At 39.9% G+C, this 21,471-nt stretch overlaps 1 protein-coding gene across 1 annotated transcript in view; it reads left to right on the plus strand.

Annotated features, from left to right (window-relative positions):
- Positions 1–995: 995 nt before the first annotated feature.
- LOC126176513 (uncharacterized) overlaps positions 996–21,471 on the plus strand; it is a 274,041-nt gene continuing 253,565 nt past the window's right edge. Inside the window, exon 1 of the mRNA XM_049923670.1 lies at positions 996–1,116. Within this exon, the coding sequence (XP_049779627.1) occupies positions 996–1,116 (121 nt within the window). The remainder of the gene's footprint in view (positions 1,117–21,471) is intronic.

Genomic DNA, 21,471 nt, shown 5'->3' on the forward strand with positions numbered 1-21,471 from the left:
TATAAAGACGCTAGTTCCCAAAATTCATTTCAGGAGCTCTCAGAGTTTGCAGTGATGCTTTTGGTGTTATCTTGGTCAAATATTGAGACTGAAAGAGCATTTAGCATGCTTAACAATGTGAAAATCTCCCTCAGGAATAGACTTAAAACCAATATGGTAAACGCAGTTCTCACTGTGTGGGCCGGACTTAGGCGTGTGAACAAGTGCTGTCTTACTAGAGCATGGTTTGAACCAAATTGGCACAATAGCTGCGTACCGAGGAGACCGACAATCCAGCACGTCAATTAAAGAAGAGGCAGAGGACGATGTGGATGAACTGTTATTATTTTAATCAACATTGGTGAGTAAATATCTTTAGATTTGTGCATCTTCACGTTTTCCTGGCGCAATGACTGCTCATTAAATTTTGGGCGTGCTGCGCATAATTTCGGCTATTTCTTCTAATATTTCGGCTGTATACTGTCTGTCGGCTCGTTCTGAAGATGACTGGACGTTATACAGCGGAAATATTAGAAGTAAAAGCTGAATGCGTTGCGACTGCATGCCAGAAACTTAATGGCCTGTATTTAAATTTGCTTGTTACTGCTACCTTAAAATGTGATGTAGTTATATAATAATATATATTTTATATTTTGGCCGAGTACGACGGATTTTTAAATGACTGGCCGTCTCGTAAACTAATTATGAGTATAATGTCTAAAATAAATTTTAATTTCGTCTTTTTATTTGCAAGAAAATACGGAAGTTTTATTTTTTCTTTATTTTTGCAAGAAAATATGGAGATATTTTATTTTGACGGGTTCTGACGGATGTTTGGGTGTTGGTTTGACGGAAAAAATAATCACATGTTGGCAACTTTGCTTTAAAATATGTTTTCTGTGAAGGACTGCATTTATTTATTTGGAGCGAGATTTTCATTGTTGTGTTTACTAGACGGTGTCGTTCGAAATGAAAACTTTTTGTGAACCATTTTAAGATTTTAAAAAGAAGACATGATGAATAGGATTCAGAAATTACTATTCTCAGAATACAGTGAACTTGAAGAACTCGTTTTGTTGGAAAGCCCTTTCGCAGAAACTGAGAGGAACGGTAACGCGATACGTCAGGTTCAGTTAGGTACCGTATTCCACACAAAGTTATTTTTAACTTGCATAAATGTTGCGTAACACTTAAGTGAGTACAGTAATGTGACTTGTTGATGCTTATAGATTTTGATTGTCCTCATAATAGACGGTAAGAATATTACGAAATGACAGATTTCGATTGCATTATTCAGTAAAAAACGAGATGTATATACTGGAAGCTGGTCCATTTACGGATTATGAGACGTATCGACTTCGCATTTATAAACCCCTGCGTTCGTTTTTCCATTTACTGTAACTATTGACCTGAGACAAAATCACATAAACTATCTCCAGCTCATCACATTATCTTCACCAAATTTCACAGCTGTGACAACACACTCGAATTTGAATTTGGCTCACCAAGTGTCAGTCATGTACATTCCCATCCGAATTGTTCATCACGTACTATGACCCATCCCACTACATTGTTAAGGCGCTGCACTTGCTCTCGTATTCATATCCCCGCCTTGTATCTAGATTTTGCTTTTGGTAGGAACCGCCCCAGCATTTGCATGAAGTAATTTAGTTAAGGCATGGAAAACATAAATCACGATGGCTATTTATTTTTATTTATTTATTTATTTAGCATCCAATAGATCACACATGTGATATAGGATTTGTCATTTGATTACACGTAACACATAACAACACATACACATAATAAACTGACAAACATATACAAACAGCAAACAAATTACATACACATAGTACATAAGTAGTGTACAAGAACTTATTACCCAAAAAACAAAAGTACATGCTCATGATAAACAATTTTAGATCATGAACTATGCCTCATACACAAAACTTATTATGGATATACACAAAACGTATTACGGATATTTAACAGATTTTTCCTAACTATCATAATTACAAAGTTGAAAACATCATTAAGTTAGTCTGAATTAAAAAAAAAAAAGTAGGCTACAGGTTTCAATCCACAGTCTGAGACACGTATTCATTTACACTGTAGTAGCATTTTTCCATTAAGTATTTTTTTACTTCATGCTTGAAATTATTTTTGCCTTTCAATTTTTTAATTTGAGATGGAAGTGCATTTAAAAGCTTTATTCCTAAGTGGCTAACATGTTTCTGACTTCTAGTTTTTGCTACATAGGGAATGTGGAAGTCTTTACAATACCTTGTATTGTGATCATGGTAGCTTGAGTTGGTTTGGAGATCGCAGTTATTTTTACTTATCATTTCCAGGCATTTAAAAATATATATTGTAAGTATCTTTAGTTGTCTGAATAAGGGTCTACAGTGAATTTGTGGTGGGCTGTGTGTCATGATATGAATAGCTCTTTTTTGCATAATAAAAATGTCATTTAGTCTTGAACTGGTTTTTCCCCAAAAACTTATGTCATAGCTTGCAACTGATTGGAAATATCTGAAATACACTGCTCTAATACATTCTTTGCTGCATACCTTGGATATTATTCTTAAGGCAAAACATGCTGAGCTAAGTTTCTGAGTAAGATATACACTGTGTTCATTCCAGTTCAAATCTTTGTCAATTCGCATTCCCAGAAACTTTGTGGTGCACACTTTTTCTATTTGTTTGCTATCCAGCATAAGGCACATATTTTCCCCTTGGCACTTGCTTCCATACTGTATAAAGTTTGTTTTCTTTGTATTTAATGTCAGCTTATTTGAATAAAACCATTACTGTATGTCTGAGAGCATTTTCTCTGCTGTAGTACACAATGATTCTTTTATATCACTAATTATGATACTCGTGTCATCTGCAAATGTAGAATTTTGGCTGAGCTGTCTGGAGCCTGCATATCATTGATATAAATTGGAAATAACAATGGGCCCAGAATGCTGCCCTGTGGAACACCTATTTCAATTTGTTTTGGTTCAGATATGAGTTTAAAATTGTGAACATTTTTGGATGACCTCAGATCAACAACTTGTGAGCTGTTTTGCAGATAAGATTCAAACCATTTTTTAACAGTACCCCTGATGCCTATTGCTTCAAGTTTCTCTAGTAATATTACATGGTTCACAGTATCGAAGGCTTTGGATAAATCTAGATTAATTCCAACAACCTGTTTATTTGACTCCAAATTTCTTACTATTTCTGTTGTGTCGTCCAATATGGCTGTGTCTGTACTGTGCCCTGCTCGAAAGCCATGTTGACTTATTTATTAGTTTATGTTTTTCTAGATTTTTGTAACCCTGATTTTCATTAATTCCTCAAGTATTTTGGAGAAGGCTGGGAGGAGAGATATAGGTCGGTAATTTTCTATTTTATGTCTGTCACCATTTTTGTATAGAGGTATCACGTTAGAGATTTTAAGTTTGTCCAGAAATATTCCTTCACTAAGGGACAAGTTTGCTATGTGCACTATAGGTTTGACAACACATGGAGCAATTTTCTTAATTATTGATACAGGTAAATCATCCAACCCAGAGGAAATTTTCGATTTCAAGCATTTAATGACTTTTAGAACTTCATGCTCATCTGTTGCGATTGCCATCATGCTGGTATTTACCATTGGAGTTGTCACTGTTGGTTGTTGCTTAAATTTACTGCTTAAAGGAAAGGGAATATTAACAAAATAATTGTTTACGTAGTTTGCCGTGGCATCTTTTTCTATGGGAATATTTTCATTATTTTTAAGAATGATTTCCTGTTCTTTAGTTTGACCCCCAGTTTCTTTTTTTACCATTTTCCACATCATTCTGGACTTGTTACTAGCCTGCCTTATTAATCTATCATTACTTAATAATTTTGCTTTTGCTATTACTTTGCGGTAAGTCTTTTTGTATGTCCTCACATACTCAACAAACTGCTGATCATGACATGTTTTTAACTTTAAACTTAGTAATTTCATGGTTACCTTGACTTTTTAATTCCGGGTGTAACCCAGGTCCCTTTGGATCCAGATGATCTATAACTCAAAAGCTTTTTTGGGAAACACATTTCAAAGTATGTCATAAAAGTGGAAGCAAATATATTGTAAGCATCATTTGTGTTTGTTTGTGCCAGGACCTCTGACTAAACTGCATTTTTAAAATTATTTTTGAACTGATTACAATTTTCAGTAGAGAAAAATCGTTTGTACTCCTTTTTATTTTCCTCCTCCTTGGGAGTTGCAGTGAGATTAAAGGTTAGTGCATTATGATCTGATAATCCTATATTCACATTTGTAACTGCAACTTCATGTGTGTCCACATTTGAGAAGATGTTATCTATTAGGCTTTCACAGGAATCTGTTGTTCTAGTGGGAGCTGATATGTGGGGGAACATGTTGAAGCTTTTTAGTATGTCTAAAAACTTGTTTTTTACTGGACTCTGGACCAATTGAGTAATATTAAAGTCACCACAAAGAATTATGGTAGAGTTCTCATTTGAGAAAATGTTGAGCATTTCTTCCAAATTCTTAAGAAAGACTTCAGTATCTGCAGATGGTGACCTGTAAATTGCTGCAACAATTAAAATTTAAACTATATAACTGAATGGCTACTGCCTCAAAATCCTTTTCTATGATTAATGGTTTAGCCTCGTATCTTAACTTAAATTTAAGCTTGGGATTTAGATAAATGCATACACCACCACCTTTGGCATTTTGCCTACAGTACTAACTGGCAAGTTTATATTGGCTTAAGTTTATGCTGTTTAGTTCACTGTCCCTGCACCAATGTTCCATAACACATAAACAATCAATATGGTCACTATTTGCTGCTACCTCAAGTTCAAGGTACTTGTTTTTAAGATACTGAATGTTCAGACTCATAATTCTTAGCTGATCTGAACAATCCGACTGACCTGTGACTTTACACTCTGTTGATGCATTTTCTCTTAATACTGTTACAAGATTTCATACCTTGTTGTAGATTCCTCTGCTTGCAAACATTTCCCTGTTTCCCTGTTATGTGCTGTTGTTCACTGTTTTGCCCCAGCAAAAATCCTGACTTCTCAAGGGTGGCTGCCTTCTTCTGGTGTGATGACTGCTCCTATTTCCACTGCTGCTGCTATGTGCTGTTGCAGTGAATGCCAGTGATTCTGGTTGCTTGGTTATTGATGTTGGAACTACTGCTTCTGATGTTGCTGTGACTGCTAATGATTCTGGTTGCTTGGTTTTTGAAGCTGTAACCATTGCTTCTGTTGTTAGTTCTGCTGCTGCTAATGTTGGTCCAGTAGTAGGTTCCTCTGTTGCTACTGTTTTTTGGACGGTCCATTTGTGTGCTGCTGCTGTTTGTGCTCGTGTTTCTGCTATTTGAGATTTATACCATCGCAGTTCGGTGGCTGTCGCTTTGTAATTACATTTAATTGCTTCCCTTATTAAAGTTCCTTACCTGGCCTTCCCATTTCTGTTAAGGTGAAGCCCATGTTTCGTAAAACATTCTCTATCGAGTGTGCTCGAGTCAATTAATTTCACATTCCTGAATAGCCTACAACTACTTTTAAGTTTCGCTTTAATTCTGTGAATTTCCTTATTCACACATGACCATTTGGGTAAATCATGCCTGTGGGTAAAGTTCACCAGTAGAATGTTTGTATTTGACAGTACTAGCAAAACACTCAAGAGCTGTTTATACATTTCATAGCATTGTTTTCATAACTCCAGCGCAAATTACAAGACTGTCCTGCTTGTCGTAGTTATATTTTATGATGTTTTTCGTCACTTCTTTGAAACCAGCACCTGGTTTAACCATGCCTGTGACCGTCGTTGATTTACTATTTACTTGCAGCTCTAGAGAAATTCCTTTGGCGTGACTATCTCCAAAGACATCGACTTTTGATTCTTCCTTCTTTGTCACAAGTGTCGGTTTTTGTTTATTTGTATTTTCACCTTGTTGCAAAACGTCGTATTTGTTTTTATCGCAAAATGTGACAGATTTTACGGAGTTTATTATTCTTATAGTGGACAAGGGATTACCTTTGAGCGACACTTTTATCCACTCGGACGTTGTTTCACTGTCTTGCATCACTTCACTAGTGTATTGCTTATCCTTATTGCAGGCATCACTACTATTCGACAGAACACGATACTTGTTTTTATCTGCAATTATAATTTTATTTGCTGCCTTTGATGCCTGTCTATTGCTTCCTTTCCGCTTCTCATAACTCACCAGGTTCCCGTTTTGTGGCTTAATTGTTTTATCATTTAGAAGATGGCGCAAATTCTTCAGCTCACAGTTTTCATTACTTATATGCGAAATCTCATGTCTTAGAACATCTACAATTTTTTGTAAACATGAAATGCGTTCGTTTAGTTTTTCGATTTCACTTTTACAGTTTTCACAGGATTCCTTTTTTACGACAGAACAGTAACCTTTATTCACTCGTTCACTGTGCATCACTACACTTGTCGTCATCTTTCTCCACCAGCTATTGCACAGGAAGGACTGTAACTCTCTTAGTGTAACCAAAAATTTGGTGAGGCCACTTAGTCATTTGAAAACTAAAATAGCTGAAGTCCTGTGCAAAATGAAGTGAGGCATAAGTGGAAAAAGAGAGGAAAGCTTTCTTCAAGTTGTAATCTACCCCCTCCTTCCTACTTCCATCTATAGTACACATTACACAGTGTCTTTATGAGACTGAATACTGGAGCCTACACACTCCCAGGTGCAAAGCATCTGTTTAAAATAGTACTACCTCATTCCATTTCTCCCCAGTGTATAATGCAAAAGTTATTTGGTAATGTAAAACGCTAGTGCTACACCATTCATTCATTTTCTATTCACAGTCGCAGCATACGCTTTACACATATATGTGTATATATACACATGTATGTTTAATAATGTAATGCTACACACAGTCATCAGATGTTAGGACTATAGTGACAATGTATGGCTTCCATTCTGTGTACTGCAACATCCCATTTGCTCCCCTGAAAAACAGAATCAGCATCACTCCATAAATGAGCTATTGAGGATAAGGTGGTACTGAAGCGCCAAAGAAACTGGTATAGGCATGCGCATTCAAATACAGAGACATGTAGACAGGCAGAATACAGCACTACGGTCGGCAATATCTATATAAGACAACAAGTGTCTGGCTCAGTTGTTAGGTCGGTTATGCTTCTACAATGGCAGGTTATCAAGATTATGCAAGTTTGAACGTGGCATTATAATCGGCGCACAAGCGATGAGACAGCACGTCCAAGGTAGTGATGAAGGTAGGATTTCCCTGTATGACAATTTCACGAGTGTACCATTAATATGAGGACTCCGGTAAAACATCAAATCTCTGATATCGCTGCAGCTAGAAAAAGATCCTGCAAGAGTGGGACCAGTGACAACTGAAGAGAATTGTTCAACTTGACAAAAGTGCAACGCTTCCACAAATTGCTGCAGGTTTCAAAGCTTGGCCATCAACTAGTGACAGCACGTGAACTGTTCAACGAAACATCACTGTTAAAGACTTTCAGAGGTAAAGGACCACTCTTGTACCCTTGATGACTGCACGACACAAAGTTTTATGCTTTGCATGGGCCTGTCAACATTGACATTAGACTGTTGATGACTGGAAACATGTTGCCTAGTCAGATGTGTCTCATTTCAAATTGTATCTAGTGGATGGACATTTATGGGTATGGAGACAACCTCATGAACCCACGGATCTTGCATGTCAGCAGTGGACTGTGAAGCTGGTAGAGGCACTGTAGTGGTGTGGGGCATGTGCAGTTGGAGTGGCATGGGATCCCTGATAGATCTACGCACAACTCTGACAGGTGACATTATGTAAGCAACCTACCTGATCACATGCATCCATTCATGTACATTGTGCATTCTGGTGGAGTTGGGCAATTCCAGCAGGACAATGTGACACCCCACACATGCAGAATTGCTACAGAGTGGCTCCAGGAAGTGTAGTCAAGTGCATGCCATGTCGTGTTGCACTGCTTCTGCATGCTCATGGGGACCTACAAGATGTTAGGCAGGTGTACCAGTTTCTTTAGCTCTTCTGTGTATTATACATTGCTTATCTCTGGGAATATGTTTTTCCAGAAAAGAAGGAAAAGACATAGTGTGAAAGTGTTATGTGAAATGGTATATGTTCCATTACCATTATTATTATTTATGTGTTTTACATTTTTAGCAAAATCACTACTCTGTATTATCTAAATAATCCTTCAATGTAGCAATAGAATTTATGGCTAAAGAGATACTTCGTATCTCACTTTTTAAAAAAATTTTGTTTTAGTAATCTCTTGAATATCTATGTTGAATTTATTTTACAGTTCTATCCCTGGGTAGAAAATGCTGTTTTAAGTTTTATGTTTATTGTATTTTTTGGTAAATGTAAGTTCAGCCTGGCCATTGTTTGTACAGCGATTCTAAATGTTATTTTAGGTGTGCATACTATACCTGATTGGTAATTGTACTCACATTGTGTGATTAAAATCCCCAGTGTTTTGAACAGATCTTTGCAATGAGCTCTACTAATATTTCTGGTTATAATTCTTATACTGCATTTCTGTAGTTTTAAAACTGTGTTCTTTTTTTGTGTATATGTTCCCAAGAAAAGAATGATATTATTCTGTGCATTTGTTCCCCAGAAAAAAATTCTTTAGCTAAAAACTGAATGTACATACAAATAGTATGTAATGAAGAAACAGTGAGTGTTGCACACTGATGATCCAGGATTCTCAGAACATAACATGCTTATGACATTCTCATGGTGTCGCCGGCTCTTCCTCTGTGTGCTGCGCTTGCAATTTGTTTTCATTAGTCATAGCCAGTTGGGTAATACTGTACATTATCCAGTGAGAATCGCTGGATCTAATGACTTGTTTTGGCAGAAGACATGACTAGATTACTTTTGTTTTTGACATGGACAGTGCAAGATAGACAATTATTGGTCCGACTACTATGGATTATGAATTTGGGTACTGGTTTTGGTATGTATCTCTTGTATTGTATGTTTCTCATAATATGACAGGATTTCTTGCGATATTATTTAGTATCCCAATGTTATAGTTTGATTGTGAGTTCGTGAAGCCAATGAATGTGACTTGAGGAAAATTTGCTGTGGTAGCAGACTGATCTATATCATAGCCCGAGGTCTAGGCTGGATTGAAATATTACCATTTGGATGTGAATTGGCAAAGCCCACTGACATGACTGGAGAAAACTGGCTATGGTAATGAACTGATCTGTATTGTACTCCAATGATTGTTTTGAAAACATTGTTGAAGTGTTCCAATTTCTGTGGTGGTGCTTATTCAGAAACATAAGAGTACAGTTTAAATCTTACTGAATATTCTGTTTTATATCACAACAATCTGCACAATATATTACATTATGCCGTCATGTAATTTCATACACTACACATCATCACAAGGCTTGTTGAACGCTATTTTCTCATTGGTTCCACCACCTTATTTAATCATCCAACTCATTGGGGTTCATCTTGCTCACTTCCCATTATTCACCACACGAATAGGTGCCAACTGCAGTATGCAATGGAAAAGCTGCCAACACCAGAAGTACCTTTTATCCCTTCTGTTTGCAAGTGACTGTGTGTTGACACCACTTCAACACTGAATATTCATTCCTATAAATTTTTGTGTTTGTCATGCAGTCTATAGAGGTGCCATCTACATTTACTTTAACTATGTTATTTCCCTCTTGAAACTGAAAGTCACAGAATTTGTTTCTTTATGTTCAGAGTCACTTTATTGCATATTGGCTGGTTGTATACTTCCTTGAGTGTTTAATTAGCATCCTCTGCTTGGAGTTCTCTTGTATTCTTAGTGGCTGTAATACTGCATTGTCAGAAAAGAACATTTTTTTCTCCCTGATTAACACTGTTGGGAAACTCAATGATGTATATCTGGTACAATATTGGTCCTAAAATGGAATGACTGATTTCCTCCTGCATCCTTTCCCATTCCAAATTTGGTCGGCATCTCTGATGACCTTGTGTTGTCGACTTGAAATCCTGATCTTACATCTTTTAATCACACTATAAGTTAGATCACTACAGCACAGACAGAAAATGCAATTATTTGCATCTGTCTCAGTGAGTCAGTGTTCTGGGTTATTTGTGACATCAGGGCATTGAAACCTGTATATCTCAATTTATCATTTTTGTCATTGGTGTCGGTTCATATCTGAGCTTTAACACTAGAACTGCATGATTTTTTTATATGCCACTACCAGTACCTAAAACCTTGACAGTGATCCAATTGACAGCAGTGGTCTATGCTGTTTTCTATTTTAACACACCGTTAATTGAAGAAAAATATTTATTTGTGAAAAGAACATTGAAAGTGAACGAACAATGGAAACTCCAGGTAGGAATATCAACAATGTAGGGAAAGATAGATTGTTTCTTACCCTAAAGAAGATATATATAAAGTTGCAGGCAGGCACAATTAAAACACACTTACATAAAGCTTTTGGCTACAGCCTTCATCAGTAAAAGAGAGATGCACACCATTCATACTCACAAGCAAGCACACCTCATGCACACATGATCGCCAGAATGCAACTATCACATGAGATGCAAACAGCAGTCTGGAGGGGCCAGGAAAGTGGAAGGGATAGTAGTGTATGAGTAGAGAGAGAGAGAGACGAACGCTGTCTGGTGGAGTGTGTAGGGACTAGAATGTCAACAGGCTTGGCCTCAAAAGGTTGTGGAGCAGGGAGGCGGGGAAAAAGGAGCAAAAAAGGAGAGGAGCAGGGAAAGACGGGTGGCCGCATTGGCAGAGGATTACAAATAAACAGAATGGGAGAAGAGAATTGGGAGGAGATCATAGGGCAGAGGGGGTGGAAACTGTTGGGTGGAGGGAGTGGGGGCAGTATATTACTGTAGGTTAAGGCTGGGATAATTATGGGAGCAGAGAATGTGTTGCAAGGATAACTCCCACCTGCACAGTTTAGAACAGCTGGTGATGGAGGGAACTATCCAGATGGCTCGGGTAGTGAAGCAGCCATTGAAATCAAGCTTGTCGTGTGTAGGTGCATGTTCTGCTACACGGTGGTCTACTTTGCTCTTGGCCACAGTTTGGTGGTGGCTGTTCATTCTGGTGGACAGCTGGTTGGTAGTCATACCAATACAAAAAGCTGTGCAATGATTGCAGCAGAGCTGGTAAATAACACTGATGCTTTCACAGGTGACACAGATCCTGATGGAATAGAATAAACCTGTGACAGGTCTGGAATAGAAAGTGGGTGGTTTGGGCAGGTTTTGCACCTAGGTGTTCCACAGGGATATGATCCATGTGACAGGGGGTTGGGATTGTGAGTGGCATAGGGATGGACTAGCATGTTGCGGAGGTTGGGTGAACAACAGAACACGACTTTAGGAGAGATGGGAAGTATCTCGAGTAGGATGACCCTCTTTTCAGGGCATGATGATAGGTAATCAGAGCCTTGGCAAAGGATGTGGTTCAGTTGTTCCAGTCCAGGGTGGTACTGGGAGATGAAGGGGACACTCCTTTGTGATTGGTTCTTAGGGGTGGTGGGAGGATTGGGGGTATGAGGAGAAATGACATGGGGGATCTGTCTGCAGACTAGGTCTGGAGCTTCGTGCCTGAAGATCTTGGAACAAGGAAGGTTTTGTCACTGCACATGTGCTGTCCCTGGGTGGTCAGGCTGTATGGGAGGGATTTTTTGGGCTGAAAGCTGTCAAAATGCAGTGGCTGGTGGGTTTCATGTAGCAGAGGTGTGGAAGGAGTCATCAGAGAGAAGGTCAACATCTAGGAAGGTGGCACATTGGGCTGAGGAGGACCACGTGAAGCGGATGAGAGAGAAGGTATTCAGGTTGTGAAAGTACAAAGTCTTGGCCCTGAGTCCAGATCGTGAAGATATCATCAATGGACCTGAACCAGACTAGGGGCTTAGTGTTTTGGGAGGCAAGTAAGGTGTCCTCTAGATAGCCCATAAAAAGGTTGGCTTAGGAGGATGCCATGCAGCTGCCCATGGCTGTGCCACAGATTTGTTCATATATGTTTCCTTCATAGGAGAAGTAGTTGTGGGTTAAGAAAAAGTTAGTAAGGTATATGAGGAAAGAGGAAGTGGGTTTGGAATCTGAAGGACGTTCTGAAAGGTAATGTTCAATAGTGGTAAGACCATGTGCATGTAGGATGTTGGTGTTTAGAGAGGCAGCATCAACAATGACGATTAGGGATTCAGGAGGTAAAGGGGTGGGTAACTGTGCAGATGGGAGTTAACCTTACATAATTTTGTGCTCCAATAATTATCCTGGGCTCAACATATGGTAACATACTGTCCCCACACCCTCCACCCAACAGTTTCCACCCCCTCTGTCCTGTCATCTCCTCCCCATTTTCATCTCCCCCCAGCCCCCACTCCTGTTTATTTGCCACACTCTGTCCATGTATCTGCCCATCTTTCTCCACTCCTTTCCTTTTTTGCTCCTTTTTGCCCCACTTCCCTGCCCCACAACTTCCTGACACTGCATCTGTTGGTGTTGTAGTCCTTGGACAGTCCACCTAACTTGTACACTACTATCCCTTTCCCAGCCTCTCCAGATTGCTGCTTGCATCACATGTGATAGTTGCATTCCAGACTGAGATGCTGGAATTGGTCATCATGTGTGCATGAGGTGTGCTTGCTTGCAGGTATGAATGGTGTGTGTCTCTCTTTTACTGATGAAGCTTTATCTAAACATCTTTTAATTGTGTTTGTATGCAACTTAACGTGTCGTCTTTACAGTAAGTAGCAATCTGTCTTTTCCTATGTTGTTGAACATTGAAATTGAAGTCATACATTGTTTTCATATGTAGTTATCATTTTTACTTATTATTGGCTTAATTTGGGATCAGAACACTGTTGTTTTTCTAATAATTATAAGTCATCAGTGCAAACATGGTGCTGCTGCTGGACTACATTCATATATTTTCCACACTCAGGTTTCATACAAGTGTCACATAGTCTACTATATCCATTACCTGACAAAATAATGAGGCAACCACAAGACATGATTGGATATCAATGCAGCTTCATACATGTACACTCCATTGGCGAGTCTCAGTGGCTTGTAGAATGGCCACCTTCTGCAATATGCTGATTTTTAGGGCATTCAGATGTAACACTGGCCCTATGTTAGACTGCATGGGAATCTGATGGCAGGCATACTCATCATCAAGGTTCCAGTCAACCTTGTTTGAGACCACAAGAGAGTATTGCCATATTGTGCATTAAGCACACTGTAACCCCTTCACATCTGTGCCTGCCATCCAAGAACAAGTAATGGACTCCCTTCAACATTATGTGTCATCCAGCACCAGTGCTCAAGAACTAGCAGCAGTCGAACAGTAGACTTACTGTCCCATGCCTAGGCTGTAATTAACAGCGCCATCCAGAGTGCTACATCTGGAGGAGTGGTGCCATGACCAGGAAGCACAGACTGGCGAAAAACGTTGTCACATTGTGTTAAGTAATGAATTGCTACTCATCACTATCCCAGATAACAGTCATAGGTGAACATGGTAACAGCTCGGGGAGACGTCCCAGTCTTCCAATGTTTTGGAAAGGCACAGCAGTGTTACTATTGGTATCATGAGTGTGGGGAGCCACTGCATTTGACTAGAAGTGATCTAGGGAACTCTGACAGCACAACAGTATGTCACAAACATCCTGCATCCTCATGTCTCTTGCTGCAGTACTGTGGTGCCATTTTTCAACAGGACATTCGTCATGTGCACACAGTACATGTCTCTATGAAATGTCTGTGTGATACTGAGTTAGTCTGATGGGCAGCAAGGTCCTCAGCTTTGTCCATGATAGATCATGTGTGAGACCAGCTCAGATGCCAATGGTGTCCCACTGCTAGTATCCAGGATATCAAGGACCAGTTACAACAGTTATGAGCCAGCTTGTCTCAGGAGAATATACACTGGCTTTTTGACGTCCTTCCCTACCGAATCAGTTCATGTATCCATTCCAGAGTTGGCACAACATCTTACAGACAAGAGGGCTCTTACTGTCAAGTTCTTTGTACATTTAACTCCGTTTTGTAATCACAGAAATAACATCAAATACCCTCTCAGCCAGTGAAGTTTCATTTTACTTCCTCCTCCTGTTCCGAGAGCTTAATTTTTTTTTTCAGGCCATGTAGTATGTCAGTCACCTTGTTCTTGCATTTTACACTCTGCACTTCCATTGACCTTTCTTACTTGCAGGTTCATCTTCTTAATTTAACCCACTGCTGATACGTTTTGGCATTAAAAGTTACTGTTGGTGCATCCCTCCTTCTCATTGAATTTTTCATAGTTTATGTTGCATCTATGTACATAATATGCATTAAAATAATAATCAAATATGTGCCCATTATCTAATAGTGGTTTTCTGAGTTTATTGTGTAGTTTTTCTTTTTTCTTTATTGTTATTTTGATCACCTTATACAAAGGTGGGCTGGCAGCAGCATATTACGCTGCTCTTCAGCCGCGAGTGGTACAATAAGTATTACATATAGGTGGCACAGATAATACAATAAAAACGGCGGGCAAAAACTGTAGACACGAAAAACAATAAACATGGAGCCGTTCACGCTGGACGAGAAAAAACACTAACACTAGTTGACACGGCGCACATAACGCGGATGACTGCGACGGCACACGTGAACAGTGGTGGCATGACAGCGAAAGAACACTAAACACAAAACGAAGGCACACACATGAGACACTGATGGCGATGATCTCTGGCACGCGAATGTTCACTGAGTGTGTGCGAGTCCGGGGACCTGCCAAGAGAGGAGGGGGGGGGGGAGGGAGAGGGGAGAGCAGAGATGCCACAGGCAGGGGAGAGAGGAGGAAGGGGGAGGGGAAGCCCAGGGGGAGAGGGGTGGAGGAAGGGGGGTGGGGGGAAAAGGAGAGAGAAGGGAGGGAGGGTGCCCAAAGGAAAAGACACAGGAAGTGGGAGGGGAGGATCAAAGTTAATAGAAGGGGTAGATGGAGGGGAGGAGGACATCATCAGGGAGGGGGAGCTGGCGGAAGCCACCTTGGGAGAGGGTAAGGAGGGTGGAGAGAGGGAGACCAGGTGAGACGTGGTAATACAGGTGCGGCACCAGGCAGGAGTGGGAGAGGATGGATGAGACAAGTGGGTGAGGGGGATCAAGTTTACGGGAGGTGTACAGGATCTATATCCTTTCAAGGAAAAGGTGGAGGTGGGGGAATGGAATGAGGTCGTACAGGATCCGCGTGGGGGAGGGGAGACGGATGCGATAGGTGAGGCGGAGCACATGGCGTTCAAAGATCTGAAGGGATATGTAAAAGGTAGGGGGAGCGGAGATCCAGGCCGGATGGGTGTAACAAAGGATAGGGAGGATGAGGGACTTATAGGTGTGGAGTATGGTGGAGGGGTCCAGACCCCATGTACGGCCGGATAGGAGCTTGAGGAGACGGAGTCGGGAGCATGCCTTGGCTTGGATTGTTCAGGAGAGGTGACGGTCGAGGGTGACGCCAAGGTACTTAAGGGTGGGGGTGAGGGCGATAGGACGGCCATAGATGGTTAGATAGAAATCGAGGAGGCGGAAGGAAGGGGTGGGAGGGATTGACCTTGAACAACCACTGGTTGCACCAAGCGGTGAACCGGTCAAGATGGGATTGGAGAAGGTGTTGGGAGCGCTGCAGGATGGGGGCAAGGGCAAGGAAGGCGGTGTCATCGGCAAACTGGAGAAGGTGGACGGGGGGGTGACAGTGGCGGCATGTCCGCTGTATACAGAAGGTACAGAAGGAGGGAGAGGACGGAGCCTTGGGGCACACCGGCGGAGGGGAAAAAGGTGTAGGAATCCGTGTTATGGATGGTGACGTAGGAAGGACGGTGGGAGAGAAAGGAGCCGATCAGACGGACGTAGTTAATGGTAAGGGAAAAGGTTTGGAGCTTGAAGAGGAGACTGGAATGCCATACGCGGTCATAAGCACGTTCGAGGTCCAGGGAGAGGAAGATTGCGGAGCGACGGGAATTAAGCTGTTCGGAAAGGAGATGAGTGAGGTGAAGGAGAAGGTCATCGGTTCTTTTTATGAAAAAAAGTGTGTTAAATATGGAGAAGTGCATTAAATACAGTGTGGGTATAATTGTTAGGCTATGCTACAGATCATTCTGTTATCACTATTTTTATTATGCATTCCCAGACTTTCACATTCCAACCTAAGCTAAACCTTCAGCTATGCTGTAGATCAGTCTGACACCACATGCTAGACCAATATTATTCTACATTTTCTGGAAGAGCTTTTGAATCAAATTTCTACACTTGAAGGAAGTGTTCTATTAATGAGATTCTGTTTTTTATTTTTCTTACCTGGTAAATTGAACATGTGTCCCAAGTTCATGACAAAGTATTCAAATTGGGTCTAATTCACTAGTTCTTACTTTGCCTTGTATGCAAATCTGTTGAAAAGATATTTGGTGCCTGTACCCATCACTAGCAAAAATTTGATGTCGAATTTGTCTGGCTTGCCATTGCATGACTCTGCATCTTGCCTTGGTGGGAAAGAGTCATCAATGATGATATCTTGGACTGTAAAGGAATGACTAGTTTTAAATGAAACAATTGCAGACTTATGGAATCAAAGCAGACATGTCTGTTTTGAGTCTCACTGACCTATGTCCCTTGATATCAATGCACAACAATTTCATAGTGTTTCTGTGTCAGTCTCATGCCATTGTACCAGGAAAGAACTGTACACTCCAGTTTTTTAAACACAAGGTATAAACTTCTATTTCATTGGCACAAAAAGCCATGCATGTACCAAACAACAAAGAATGGATCTAGCTCTGAAAGAAAAACACATCAACCTGTTGTGCCCTTTTTGCCACTGGGCTTCTGATATCTGCCTCTTCATCTCTGTCTTCCTCCACTGTACAGAATATCATATCTTCCTGAATGATGTACCAGTCTCAATTGAGGAGTCTGTCTTACTGAGCTGTAACAGTCATTGATGTAACTCTCCTGACACATAAACGCTTCTTGCACTTGATACAATACTGTCTTCAATATCACCATCACCACTAGTTTCTACTTGTACTTCAGTTTCATTTGCTTTAGACTCTTGCTCTGAAACTCCCAGCAAATACTGTAAATATTGCATTAGGCCTACTTTCTTCTCTGACAACTCATGAGCCATTCAGATATAGAGATATGCAGTAATCAGCTCAGAAAACTCGGCATACATTGTACATCACATCACAGTCATGTGCAGCCCAACTAAGTACCTGCAGTACTCTTTGGCAATATAGCTGCATTAAGACATGTTAAGCAGTGAGAAGGAATGCTGCCAAATTTCTAGGTATAAGTTAAAAATAAATCCTTGGATGTAGCAATGGGTCTGTAATTTCTACAGTGCAGTCTTTGTTAAAAAGTAATAAAAGTCACAAAATTTCAAAGTTTTATTTTTAAAATAGCAGTCTTTATAGGCAGACAAAATTTCAGACCAAACAGTTTCACAACTTCCACAGCTCTAGTTTTAAAGGATGTTCTCTGCAACGGCTGTTGAGGACACCTGTTGGTTGGCTTGTTCAGTGTTGTTAGGTACAGTTTTTTTACATAGATAACAGAGTAATGATTGTGTTTACAGTGTGCAAGATATCTTCACATCAAAAGTGTACTTAGATATGTGCAAGTCTTGTGAAATATCTCTGACATAGAGGCTGAGCTTCTGACTCAAACCATAAAAACTGTTCACATTGATTCAGTCTTCTCCAGTGATGTATTCCAACTATGTATGTCTGTATTACAATGACACATTGTCATTGCACTTGAATACCATCCTGTACTTATCCTGTGCTCACACAGAGTGAATTTTGAAGGTTTTCACTATTTGAAGCTGTTTGGAACTCCCCATACTAGCCCAGTGTTGACAACCTTGCCATATGCTTGGATTGCGTATTGGACATCACCATGGACAGCTTGTAATTCACTGTTCAACTTGGTCTATTTGTACTTTGCTGTTGACAGACTTTATTGTGTTTACAGGGTGGCTCTTGTAAGTTCTCCTGTGAAGCCACTATCCCCAGGCAGGTATGAACTATAAACATAAGGTAAACGTTCTCCAGCTAATCCATCAGCACATAGAAGTTGTAGACTCAAACCTGAGAACTGCATGGGGGGGAAGGGGGGGCTCACATTCTCATAATTGTGCACTTAAGCCTGTACATTGCTTTGCTGAACTCTTAATTCAGTGCACATTATGGAAAGTGTTTTTTCTAGGGGGTGACGAAGTCTCGAATCCAGAGTGTAAAACAAAACGGTATGGGAACAGAGTTACTGAAACATGGCAATCATGAATGCCATTGCTACAGCAGCAGCAACAACAGCAACTGCAGCTTCTCATGGAGTGGTGCTAAGTTCAAGTAACAACATCACCACCGTCTCCTTAGTTGCCGTCACACTTCTCAAGTTCTGACGAGTTGAGGGAATGTTGGGAAGCATATCTGCATTATTCCATATGGTTACGTCAGGCAAGTGATATTCAAGACCCTATTCATCAAAGCACATTATTACGACTCTCTATTATTGTATGAATTAATACAAAAACTACAGCCCTTCGCAGGCCTTAGTAGTTTATAGTTATCAGAGATCCACAATTTCCTGTCCAAACAATATGGTAACCAAATGTATGTAGTATCTGCTCATCTGTGATTTAACTAGTCTTACTCATCTTGGGTTGTTGTTTTTCAAGGAATTAGCTGACAGTGCAACTACAAATGTCAGGCCTATGAAGTATCACATGCTTAATCTCTTATCAGATATGTTTTAGTATGTTTAGCAGTAGATCATGGAGAGCATGAAAAATTAATCAAATCAGAGCCAAGTTTTGGTGATGCTCTAAAAGTCACTCAGTCAGTTGAGATAGATTGGGCTGCACAAAGAACATTTGACAGCAGTGTTGAAGTAGCTAGAATTCAACAATGTTTTATTCAGTAATCAACAGATGATGACAGTTCTAGTGTCATTGTTGACAAACTGTTGCAACATTTTTTAGTAACTGATTAATTAACAAAGAAGTAGTTAGTGCAAGAACCACCTCAACATCTATAGGTGCTCCCAAGAAAAGAGCATGCATAATATAGTTGATTCAGGTCAGCAGATACAGCTTCAATTGTGCACCATTCCTTCATGATGCTGAAAACAGACCCATTCAGGGTAAATAATGTAGTACCTCACCACACAAGTAGTGTCTAGACTGTCATATTAGCTTAGCCATATATATTGCTCACTCTAGAATACATTATACTATGCTTCTGCATGGGAGTTCACATGGTTCCTTTCTGTATGTACCAATACTGTGCAGCAACTTGTGAATACAACATGCCAGTTCAAAACACCAAACCAGTATCCACCACCATCTATGTAACTCTGTCAGTTAATCGTTACACTGGACATCAGCACCAACAAAGTGGATTTCATATTGACACAGACACTGCAGTGTTGCTTATCAAAATGGACACCTACTGTTGTCTGGGCTCTCGATAACTCCAGCCAGCACAGGGGCTGGTGGTTTCATACAGTAAACAAATAATACCCCTCAAAGGCTAAATTATGATACAAACTGTGAAATAATCAGTGTTTCTCAGTGTGCTTTGAAGTTTGTCACTTGAAATTATAGTAATTCTTAGTTTGTTGAGTTATGAAGGCTGTTCTTTGGATATTTGATGAGTTTACCAACAACATGATAGCTGAGGTGTGTGGTTGGTAAATTTTTCATAAAGTACGACGTTGTTATGGATTTTGATAATAAGTCGATGTTATAAACGTGCCAATGATGAGACAATGGCAGACAAAAGAGAACAAACTGAAAAACTCTTTAGTGAAGAAAGTTGAGGAACCTGCAGAATCATAATGAGAACTATTTTAGAATGTAACAAATTTTTTTTATATTGTCAGTGGTAAATTCATTAAACTGATAATTCTTTCAGTTGACAATAAGACTTCTCATTGGGGAAAGCAAGACTGCCAAAGAGATTTGGGATAAGTTGCATAAGATTTATGATATTGACTCAGCTGAAAACATTAATCTGCTTAGATTCAAATTTCGTAATATTGCGTGGGAAGCATCTGGTGTTATTTATTTATTTTATTTTATTTATTTATTTATGCATTTATTTTACCTGGCAAGATTAGGGCCTTCAGGCCCTCTCTTACACCTAACCAGGCATACTCAGATTCAACAAATTTCAGTTTCTACAGAACATTAAGGACATATAACATGTTATACAGTATTAATGTTACAGAAAAAATTAGAGATTATAAAAGTACTACAATGATAATTATAACAATCAAAAAGTAATTATAATAATCAAGAATAATAATAATAGTAATGACTATGTATAGGAAAGTGAACATATTTTTTCTTTTATGAATGTCAGTCCTATTGCTAGTTGGGAATTTTCTCGTTATATTCTTGCAGCTTGTGAGTTATTCTCATCAAGCAGAGACATAAGACGATAGAATGGGGTGAAAGAGATATAGAAAAGGTGGATAAGTTAGAGGAGGAGAAATAGAATGGTAAAATTCGAAGCTATGATGGAGAGGAGAAAGAAAAAGATGAGAGGGGCACAACAATGGTGGCTATACCGTCCCTAATATGTAAGTCTTGAGTTCCCTCTTGAATGTTAAGTGGTTCTGGATAAGACGCAGATCACAGGGGAGCGCGTTCCATAGTCGTATGGCTGAGATGGAGAATGACACAGAGTAAGATTTTGTGTTATGTAAAGGTACAGCCAAGATGCTAGATGTATCCGATCTAGTATTGCGGTTGTGGAATGATGATAGGTGTTTAATGTGAGAAGATAAGTATTGGGGGCACCAGTGGCTAAGAAATCGTTGAAGTAAGCACATTGTGTGAAGATCGCGTGCCTTATGTGGGCGTATCCAACCTAGCTGGGAGTATGAAGAACTGATATGATCATACAACCGTATATTGCATACGTATCTAACGCAAGCATTCATCACTAGCTCGAGGCATCTCGAATTTTCACTATTTGTGCCGTGTTGAACTGCATCACAGTAGTAAAGATTAGGCAAGACTAGTGTTTGGACTAATTTTTGTTTAACATGGGTTGGAAATATTTTTCTAAATTTTTGAATTGCATGTAGGGAGGAGAGCGATTTCCGGCAAGCTGTGACTGTTTGTTCTTCCCAGTTTAGGTGTTCATCCAAGATTATTCCAAGGTCTTTTACTGTTTTTTGGTATGGTAGTTGGGTACCATTGAGGAGTATTTGAGGGACTGTTTCGCGAAAGTACCGACTGATTAGCTTTGGATGAGATATAAGTATGACCTGGGATTTCTTGGGGTTTAGTTTCAGACCTAGGTTCTGTGCCCATCGAGAAACAGAGCAAAGATCTGCGTTCATACTCGCTACTGCGTCAGCTATGTTCTTGGGGCTTGCACTTATGTACAGTTGGATGTCGTCGGCATA

Source organism: Schistocerca cancellata, chromosome 3, assembly GCF_023864275.1.
Source record: "Schistocerca cancellata isolate TAMUIC-IGC-003103 chromosome 3, iqSchCanc2.1, whole genome shotgun sequence".
NCBI lineage: Eukaryota > Metazoa > Arthropoda > Insecta > Orthoptera > Acrididae > Schistocerca > Schistocerca cancellata.